This window comes from Rhinopithecus bieti, unplaced genomic scaffold, assembly GCF_001698545.2.
Source record: "Rhinopithecus bieti isolate Rb0 unplaced genomic scaffold, ASM169854v2 scaffold_30839, whole genome shotgun sequence".
Lineage (NCBI taxonomy): Eukaryota > Metazoa > Chordata > Mammalia > Primates > Cercopithecidae > Rhinopithecus > Rhinopithecus bieti.
The window spans coordinates 44,915-55,883 of NW_016813158.1; the positions used below are offsets into that span (position 1 = coordinate 44,915).

Consider the following 10,969-nt stretch of genomic DNA (forward strand, 5'->3'; position numbering starts at 1 on the left):
TGTTAGCCAGGATGGTCTCGATCTCCTGACCTCATGATCTGCCCGTCTCGGCCTCCCAAAGTGCTGGGATTACAGGCTTGAGCCACCGTGCCCGGCCTGGGGGGAAAGTATATTAACACAATTATTCTTTAATCTAAGAAGTGCTGTATTAGCCTTATAAACGGAGGAACAAGAAACAAGCAAACTACCTTGGAAATGAGAGGAGTCAGGTATGCCTTCACATATTTGAGACGGGACTTTGCAGTGGATATTAATGTTTTCGTTTATTTTATTTTTCTTCATGTCAGATAGGTAATGTGCCAATTTCACAGGTTTGAGGGAAGCAGGATGTTAAGGTTTTCATGTTAAGGATTATGTATATACATACTCCCCCCTTTTCTCCTTCTTAGTTTTGAACCAATTGAGATATAAGTCATAAGAGACAAGTAAATAAAAGTCAAAATGTCAGCGTTCGTCCTGATGAAATTATTGGTGGACATGGCTTTAGATCTGTGGCCAAGCAGGCCTTTTAAACACCTTCTGCCCTGAATTAGAGAGACTGACTGACTTAGGTGGGCAAGCTAGGCCACCCTCACAAATCAGAATGCACCCTCTTTGCAGACTGGATGGCTTCAAAAGTGGGAACCAGGAAAAGCTGAGCCACACATTACCCAGTACCTTCTCTCAAATTCATTAGTTAGGTTAGTCAATTTTTTTTTCTCTATAGAGCAGTAGTAAGGAGGCAGAAAGAGAAAAAAGAGGTTCACTCTATAACAGCAGACATTTATCTGCTGTGACCTGTGGAGATCTGCCCCTCTCTGTCACATACAATTCTATTGGGACTGTGCATAAGAGTTCCTTACACTCCACTCCTAAGTGCAGAGGTGGGCCCATGACCCCGACTTGACTATTCACGGTATCCCATAACCTTGGGGTGGCCACAGGTCTCATGCAGGGCCAGCCAAGGTCATCATATGAAATGTGATAAATGGACAAAGTCACTGGGGTCTAGATAGTCTTTCTTTTGGATCACAAGCTGTAAGGATATACCACATCTATATCACAAGCTGTGATAAGCAATGAGGAATAGGACCTGGAGGAAGGCAGTCTTGATGACAGTGTTTGAACCTTCTTCCTAAAGTGACATTTTTCCTTACACTTACCAGTTATATAAGCCTTGTCTTAGTCCATTTAGTGTTGCTGTAAAGGACTGCCTGAGGTCGAGTAATTTATAAATAAAAGAGGTTTATTTGGCTTACAATTCTGATGCCTGGAAAAGTTCAAGATTGGGCATCTGATGAGGGCCTCAACTGCTTCCACTCATGGCAGAAGGTGAAGGGGAGCTGACATGTGCAGAGATCACATGGGGAGAGAGGAAGCAAGGGGTGCGCCAGCCTGTTTTTAACAACCAGCTCTTGTAGGAACTAACAGAACTAGAACTCACTCACCCCCAAGGGAGGGGCATTAATTTATTATGAGGGATTTGCTCCATGATCCAAATACCTCCCAGCAGGCCCCATCTCCAATATTGGAGATCAAATTTCAACATGAGATTTGGAGGACAAACTTCCAAACCATAGTAAGCCCATATAGTTCCTTTTTTTTTTTTTTAGGACAGAGTCTCACTCTGTCTTCCAGGCTGGAGTGCGGTGATGTCATCTTGGCTCACTGCAACCTCTGCCTCCTCAGTTGAAGCAATTCTCCCACCTCAGCTGCCCGAGTAGCTGGGACTACAGGCGTGCGCTGCCACGCATGGCTAACGTTTTGTATTTTAGTAGAGACAGGGTTTCACCATGTTGCCCAGATTAGCCTCGAACTCCTGAGCATAGGCAATCCACCTGCCTTGGCCTCCCAAAGTGCTGGGATTACAAGCATGAGCCAACGTGCCTGGCCCAGTGTAATATAGTCTTGAAACATGAGTTGGCATTTTTTAGGATAGGAAGGAGAAGACATTTCAGGTAAAAGAAAAAGTATGGGCAAAAGCCTGAAGGTTAGAAAGGTTCAGCTGTGGCTACCATTATACCAAACAAAAGAGAGAGAATTGAAAATGAAAGAAAACATCTTATGTGGAATAGTGTTGAAAACACCCATTTTTAATAAAATAATTTTAAAATAGAAATAAACATTTTCTTCATGTGGTAAGGAGATTTCCAAACCAACAGTCACACTTACTCCCTTTTAAATTGAAAATAAAATAAGGATGTCTGTTATCGTCATTGTTATTTAATATTGTATTGGGTGTTCTGGCTAGTGCAATAAGATTTGAAACAGAAATAAGAGGAATCATTATTAGAAAAGAAGAGACAAAAATACTTGCAGATGATGCAGTTGTATGCCTAAGTGTTCTCCAAATAAGAAAAACATACAAAACCCCATAGCAATCTTGTATGTCATAAATAACCAATTAGAAAATATAATAAAAGAGATCCTATGCATGATACTAAGAAATATATACATAACATTTTAAAATAAACTCAGGATCACCTGAGCCTGGGAGGTAGAGGCTTTGGTGAGCCGTGATCATGCCACTGCACTCCAGCCTGGGTGACAGAGTGAGACCTTGTCTCAAAAAAAAAAAAAAAAAAAAAAACCCACCAGACCCAAAAGTTATAGCCCCAGATATGGATGGATGTGGCTCATAACACGTGGTGAACTGATGTAGCTGATAGATGTTTGCAGTGTGTACATGTGCTCACTATGTGCATAACTGCGTGGCTTGGTTTAACTGGACACAGTTTTCTGCATTTGCCTATTTCCTGATGATGAAATTGCACATTGCACATAAGCAAAGGCAAAATTCACATTCTGCTCCAATTGTTGACTAATGTATCAGTTGCCTTGGAATAAAAACAATCGTTAGAGCAGAACTGACTATAAAATAATTGTTTCACTTTGAAAGATAAATTGCTTGGAGTACTTTATAAAAGTTAAGTCTTGCCTTAACAAATACTAAAACACAGTAAAGTGCCTATTATTTAAAATGTTGTGTTGGGAAAAGAAACTGAAAACCACATGAACATGCATTAATAGGGGACTGGTTAAATAAATGAAGGACCAACCATACTGCAGAACACTTAGAGAGCCATTTAAGAGTGAGACGGGCCGGTCGCGATGGCTCATGCCTGTAATCCTAACATTTTGGGAGGCCGAGGCAAGTGGATCACTTGAGATCAGGAGTTCAAGACCAGCCTGGTCAATGTGGTGAAACCCCGTCTATACTAAAAATACAAAAGTTAGCCTAGGCGTGGTGGCGGGCACCTGTAATCTCAGCTACTCGGGAGGTGGAGGCAGGAGAATCGCTTGAACCCAGGGGCAGAGGTTGCAGTGAGCCAAGATCTCGTGCCACTGCACTCCAGCCTGGGCAACAGAGTGAGATTCTGTTTCAAAACAACAAAAAAAAGAGTGAGGTGGATCCATGAGTACTGATCTGGAAAGCAGTCCAAAATATACTTTTAAGAAAAAAAAGATAAAGGGCAAAAGAATATGTATGCTATGTCATATTTGTATTTTTAAAAGGATTTATGTCTTTGTATTCCATGTATTTTCTTGTATAGGTACAGAATCTGGAAAAAAGAAAAATAAACTGTTAACAGTAGGGATATTAGCTGAGCGCGGTGGCTCACACCTGTAATCCCAGCACTTTGGGAGGCTTAGGTAGGTGAATCACGAGGTCAGGAGTTCAAGACCAGCCTGGCCAAGATGGTAAAACCCCATCTCTACTAAAATACAAAATTAGCCAGGCATGGTGGCGGGCGCCTGTAACCCCAGCTACTCAGGAGGCTGAAGCAGAGAATTGCTTGAACCCAGGAGGTGGAGGTTGCAGTGAGCCGAGATCACACCACTGCACTCCAGCCTGGGCGACAGAGAGAGACTCCGTCTCAAAACCAAACCAAACCAAACCAAACCAAACAAACAAACAAAAAACAGTAGGGATATCACTTTGGGTAGGAGGAGATTTTTACTTTTTATTTTATATTTCTCTCGCTCTTCTCATGAACATGTTTTGCACTTGTAATTTTTTTTTTTTTTTGAGACTATGTCTTGCTCTGTTTGCCCCAGGCTGCGAGAGCAGTGGTGTGCAAGCATAGCTTCACTGCAGCCTGTGTATCCCGGGCTCAAAAGATCCTCCTGCCTCGCCTCCCCAGTAGGCTTAGGGTACAGGCACAAGCCACCATGCCCAGCTACTTTTTAAACATTTTTTTGTAGAGGTAGGATTTACTATGTTGTTCCAGGCTGGGCTTGAATCCTGGCCTCAAGTGATCCGTCCTGGCCTCAGCCTCCCAAACTTGCTGGAATTATAGGTGTGTGAGGTTGCAGCATCTGGCCGTGTTCTGTAATTTTAAGTTAAAAGCTAATTTAATGTACTAAACCTGGAACTGGTGACTAAAATAAATAAAAAATACATAAAATTTACATGAATTTAATATGCTAGCATAATTTAGTCACAGACAATGGAAAATGAAAATCCAGAATATTATGCTAGTATTATTTAAGAATTTATAACATGATAAAGTACATTTATCATCAAAGCCAAAGAAGAATGGAGTAATGAATTTGTTAGGCTGGACTGGATTTGTATTTTGGCAAAAATTCAGGTTATGTATGTATATATATTCACATTTCATTATATCAAAGGAAATTCAAAATGTTATTAATAGGTTACCGTAGGAAAAAGTGGGATATCATCTAGGAAAGTGTGATACTTTCTAAACTTTCAATTTCTTTTTCTTTTTGAGGACAGAGTCTTGGCTTTGTTGCTGGAGTGCAGTGGAGTGATCTCAGTTCACTGCAGGCCTCGACTTCCCAGCTCAAGTGATTATCTCATTTTCAGTCTCACTGAGTAGCGGACTACAGGCCGCACACATGGCCTGGCTAATTTTGTATTTTTTAGTAGAGACAGGTTTTGCAATGTTGCCCAGGCTAGTGTCAAAACTCCTGAGCTCAAGAGATCCACCCACCTTGGCCTCCAAAAACGTGCTGGATTACAGGCATGAGCCACCTTCCTGGGCCTCATCAACCTTTAATTAAAAGAAAATCGCCCGGGCAAGGTGTCTCACGCCTGTTAATTCCAGCACTTGGCGAGGCCGAGGCGGGTGGGATCACGAGGTCAGGAGGTCGAGACCATCCTGGCTAACACGGTGAAACCCTGTCTCACTAAAAACACAAAAAAATTAGCCGGGGCGTAGTGGCGCTGTATCCCAGCTACTCAGGGAGGCTGAGGGCAGGAGAATGGCATGGAACGGGGAGGCGGAGCTTGCAGTGGGCCGAGATCGGCCACCACTGGCCACTCCAGCCTGGGCGACTGGAGCAGACTGTCTCAAAAGAAAAGAAAAGAAAAGAAAATATATGGGTAATTTGGAGCATAAGCAATACCATATTTGTTCACCTAGTTTCACCAATTTTTCAACATCAGTTCCATTTTGCTCTGTCTCTCTCACACCATCATGCACACACACATTAATTTTGCTGAGCCGTTTTCAAGTTTTAATACACTTCATCCCTAAATATTTAGCAACATATCTCCTAAGAACAAGGACATTCTTTCCTACATAACCTCAATATTTGTTATGCACAAAAATTAATATGATACAAGTATCATTATCTAATATACAGGCCACATTTCAAATTTCTGCTATAATCCCAGTCGTTTCCTTTATAGCTGTTTTTTTAGAATTCCAATCCAAGTTCTAGCGGGGACCATACACTTCATAGTGTCATGACTCTCAGCCTGCCTTAGTGCCTTTAGGAACAGTTCCCCTACTTAAAAAACAAAAAAAACTTTCTTTCCTTTCTGGTTTTTTTTTTTTTTTTTTTTGAGACAAAGTTTTGCTCTGTTGTCCCAGGCTGGAGTGCAGTGGTGCGATCTCGGCTCACCGAACTCTGCCTCCCAGGTTCAAAGCGATTCTCCTGCCTTCAGCCTCTGAGTAGCTGGGATTTACAGGGCAAGCGTCATCACGGCCAGCTAATTTTTGTATTTTTGTAGAGACAGAGTTTCTCCATGTTGGTCAGGCTGGTCTCGAACTCCTGACCTCAGGTGATCTGCCCGCCTCGGCCTCCCAAAGTGCTGGGATTACAGGCGTGAGCCACCACGCCCAGCAAAAAATCTTTCAAGACATTTGCAGAGCTCTAGCTAGTTGTCTTTTGTCATGTAGAATGTCTTACAATCTGGGCTTTTCTGGTTACATCCTCACAACTAGTTTCAGGGTTAAACATTTTTGGCAAAAATATGTTATGGATGATATGTACTTCTCATTGCATCACCTCTGCCGGCGTATAATGTCAGTTTGCCCCATTATTTGTGGTGCTAAACTTGATCACTTAGCTAAGGTGTTTTCCACCAGATTTCTCCATTGTAAAGTTACTGTTGTAGGAAGGATTTTGGCCCCCATGACTTCTTCCCTTGGTGCTTGTTACAGCAGTGAATATGTTTCACTGTATGGAAAATGGGCTTTTGCAGAGGTAATTAAGGTTACCAACTGGCCAGTGCAGTGGCTCACACCTGTAATCCCAGCACTTTGGGAGGCTGAGGCTGGCAGATCACTTAAGGTCAGGAGTTCGACGCCAGTCTGGCCAACATGGTGAAACTCCGTCTCTACTAAAAGTACAAAAATTAGCCGGGTATGGTGGCACATGCCTATAGTCCCAGCTGCTCGGGAGGCTGAGGCAGGAAGATTGCTTGAACCTGGCAGGTGGAGATTGCAGTGAGCCAAGATTGCACCACTGCACTCCAGCCTGGGTGACAGAGTGAGACTCTGTCTCAAAAACAAAACAAAACAAACAAACAAAAAACAACAAAAAAAACCCCTAATACAGGACCTTTCCCTTTATAATTAAACTATAATCTGTGGGGTGGTACTTTGAGGTCATGTGAATATTTTGCTCCCCAACACCCAGGATCATCTATTGATTATCCTTGCCTGAATCAGTTATCACTTTGGTGCAAAATGGAGGTTTTCTATTTTTTTTCCCTTACCTGAATTACATTTTATTTATTTATTTTATTTTCGGCTTTATTGAAGTATAGTTGTAAATAAAATTGTATATTTTAAAATGTACAACATGATGTTTTGATATATATATAGTGGAATGAGCCTCATAATGAGGCTAATTAACATATCCCTCACCTCACGTAATTACTATTTTTTGATGTGGTGAGAACATTTACGATCTACTCTTAGCAAATTTCAAGTATGTACAAGAATATACAATACTATTAACTGTATCAAGCATAATACAGTGTTATTAACTATAGTGACCATGTTGCACGTTAGATCCCCAGAACTTATTCATCTTGCATAACTGAAATTCTACATCCTTTAACCAACATCTAGGCAAATTTACAGAGATAAAAAGTTGATTTGTGGTTGCCTAGGGATAGGGTGAGGGGATTGGGAGAAAATGGGGAGTGTCTGGGAATGGGTACAGGGTTTCTTTTTGGAACGATGAAATGTTCTAAAACTGATTGTAGTGATGGATACACAACTCTGTGACTGTATACTAAATCCTATTGAATCGTACTCTTTAAAAGAGTAGATTTTACGGCATTTGGATTTTATCTCTGTGATACTGTGATTTATAATCAATCTCATAATCTAATCAATCACCTAACCTAAGCAAACAGATCATATACACTAATATAACGTTCCAAATATGTATCAAGTTTTTCTTGAGTACTTTCCACGTGCCAGGCAGGAAGACTTGACTTCATAATCTCATCTAAGCATCACAACGACCTTGTGAAATATGCATATTATATCCAGAAACTGAGGCTCAAGGATGTTAGGTAATCCACAGTGGCCGAGCTGTGAGTTTAACCTAGGTACAATTCCAAACACAGCACTCCTAACCTCTATGTAATAATGTTTCAGTTGTATAGTGTGTGTTTTCTTTCCCTAGTTAGATTAAGACTAGGAGGGCAAGGATTTTATTTTGTGTTTCCTTCATGGTCTCGTCATTGCTGTACTTGCTACTATACCTAGTGCTCAATAAATACTTAATGAATGCCAAATGGAGCTACAGCTAGTTGAAAATACCAATTCTTTCAAAAAGGATTTAGATTTTAGATTCATGGGTAATATATTCATCATGGATCATTAAAAGAAGCAAGGATATTTGAGTCCATTCTTAATCCCCAAGATGTCTTGGTGGAGCAGGGACCACACTTTCACAACCTTTGGTGCTTTCTTATGAGTAAGAATTGATTGAGTCAGATGGATTATGGATCTGACCCAATGTGATCATTCTTAGATTCTTCGGGTCCTTTTCTGTTTCCTAGTATCTCCTAGCCTAAACGGGCCTACCTTGCTGCTGGTGCCTCTCCCTGTTTGTCTTTCTTTGCAGCCACATCCCTCTTCTTGTGCATTTGAGTAAGATATGGTGCCTATGGGAGGCAGGCATTGAAGTCCAACAGGCCAGGTTTTATCAAAGGTGGTCAACAATAATTATGGTGTGGTGTCAAGCAAGTTGTGTCTCTGAGCCTCAGCTTACACATCAGTAAAATGGAACTAAACAAGCTTCCTCCTCCAAGATGTCAATATTGTCAGAATTTCACATTTAACAGTTTAATATTTATAGGCAGCTGGAGACACATTATAGAGAGATTGGGGTCTATAAATCAATCTAGACGGGATTAATTATCTGTATACAGGTGGCTTGAAATCATCTTCCATTTTCCTGCTGCCTGCATTAGAAACACCCACAGTTGAGCGTGAGAGCTGAGGGGTGGGGGTCAGATGTGTAGACAAGCAAGCTAAGGAAGGAAGACTGAGAGTGAGGTGGAGACTCTCCTGCTGTGTTCCGCTTCACTCCTGACACACACATGCACACACGCACCCAACTCCCCCCCATCACACCCCATCTACCTTCCCCATTCCTGCCCAGAATCACTGGTCCTAACAAGGCACAGAGGTGGAAAATCCCATGGGTTCTTTGGCCAGGAAGCCCCTTATTGTCCTGTTCTGACGACCAGCGAGGCAAATGGGAAAAGACTGCCCTCCCCCTTTTCTCGCTCCCCGGCACGTCAGGCTTGCTAGTGAGGATGGGACGCAGTCTCAGGCCCCACGCAATCCTTTCGCAAAGCCAAGAAGTGTGTGTGTTTTGTGTGTGTGTGTGTGTGTGTGTGTGTATTGTGTGTAGGGTGGGGATTGGGGGTGGGATCCCATGACGTTACCGGCTCCGCCTCCCGGTGTATATAAGGGGCGCTTGGCGCGCAACGACCCCAAGCCGCAGCTTTGAAGCCTGAGCGGCCGAACTCGGCAGCTCCAACCCAACTCGGCTTAACTCCGCCTCACCGAGCCCAATCCAACGCTCTCTGCTCCCTAGGTTTGCAACAGCTCTGTGGTAAGCGTTGGGGACCCACACGTGTGTCGGAGGGGGGACGGCGAGGGTCCGGGCGTACCTAGGATTCTCAGGCAACCATGGCATGCAGTTGCATCAACGGGGCCGTGACCTGTTGCTGGCGAGACCCCCGCCCCGGGAGTTAGGGCTCCCGTCTCCACCCCAGCTCCAAACCATTTCTAGATGGGGACAGGAAAATCTGGGACCTGAGTCGGGGGGCATCGGGTGGACCCCTTCCTCTCTGCTGAGAGGAGAGTGCAAGCAATCTCGGGCTGCCCTGGGGCCCCTTTCGGGGCGCATCTCCAAATCTTTAGAGGTCGAAGCCCCGCCTCGCTGTTGATGCTTGCCGGTCAGCCTAGCAGGGCTTGGGAGGAAGTAGGGGAACATTTGCTTACTCCCCTGGGCGACGGCTGCGCTAGTTGAGCAGTGTGGGCTTGGTAAGGAGGGATGGAATTGAGTCGGTGCTCACTTTTAATCTGCAGCAAGGTTGGTCCCCTCTCCCTCTGGGGGCTGTGTCTGTTTGAAGCCCCATGGGCAAGCCCCTGGGACCAGCTCTGTTTAATTCCCAAATAGCCACAGGCCAAGGAACTGACACATTAGGTTTCAGGATTCCTGGGTTGAGATTAGGATAAACCCTAACAGTTCCTGGCAAGAGAAAGAGACCTAATATTGATCGAGCACTTACTAGGCGCCAGCCATTCTACTTCAGGGGGCTTTCATGTGCCATTTCTGAAATTAGCCCCTCCAGAAACCTTGTAAGGTATTGTTAATTCCTACTTGTATATGAAGAAACTGAGGTCAGAGGTAAAGTGACTTGCCTCTGTCCCTTCCATATCCCCCTCCCCATTTCCCAATAGCTCCTTTGCTTGGTGGAGTGGGTCTTGTAATTCGCTTTCAGAGTTTAGGGATAATGAGCCCTATTGAAGGGCTTTTATCTTGTTTTTCACCAGATCATCCTCTTCAATTCCTGCTAGAATGCCGTGGCAAGCATTTCGCAGATTTGGTCAAAAGCTGGTACGCAGACGTACACTGGAGTCAGGCATGGCTGAGACTCACCTTGCCAGATGTCTAAGCACTCTGGATTTAGTGGCCCTGGGTGTGGGCAGCACATTGGGTGCAGGCGTGTATGTCCTGGCTGGCGAGGTGGCCAAAGATAAAGCAGGGCCATCCATTGTGATCTGCTTTTTGGTGGCTGCCCTGTCTTCTGTGTTGGCTGGGCTGTGCTATGCAGAGTTTGGTGCCCGGGTTCCCCGTTCTGGTTCGGCATATCTCTACAGCTATGTCACTGTGGGTGAACTCTGGGCCTTCACCACTGGCTGGAACCTCATCCTCTCCTATGTCATTGGTGAGATATGGTAGGGGAGGGAGGGAACTGCACAGCCAGCAAAGGGGTTTTGGGTCAGGAAATCTGGGTGGAATGGTGAAGCCTAAGTATTCTTTATATTATTCACAGGCCCTCAATCTCCCTAAATGTGTGGGTTTGTTGTGGGTCTGGGAGGGTTGAAGGTGTGGAGAAATTGCTCATTCTACCCATCTCCGTCCTGGTTTCCTTAATTAAGTCAATGGTTTTGGTTCTTAAAAAGTAAGAATAGGCCGGGCGCGGTGGCTCAAGCCTGTAATCCCAGCACTTAGGGAGGCCAAGACGGGTGGATCA

The 10,969-nt window shown here is 44.0% G+C and overlaps 1 protein-coding gene across 2 annotated transcripts in view; it reads left to right on the plus strand.

The window, feature by feature from the left end:
- Positions 1-9,169: 9,169 nt before the first annotated feature.
- Positions 9,170-10,969, plus strand: part of SLC7A3 (solute carrier family 7 member 3) — an 8,302-nt gene continuing 6,502 nt past the window's right edge. The window contains exons 1-2 of one of the 2 annotated variants that reach the window (XM_017847721.1): positions 9,170-9,318; positions 10,266-10,660. In XM_017847721.1, the coding sequence (XP_017703210.1) occupies positions 10,291-10,660 (370 nt within the window). In that variant the 5' untranslated portion in view covers positions 9,170-9,318; positions 10,266-10,290. The remainder of the gene's footprint in view (positions 9,319-10,265; positions 10,661-10,969) is intronic. The other variant, XM_017847722.1, reaches the window with a different exon arrangement.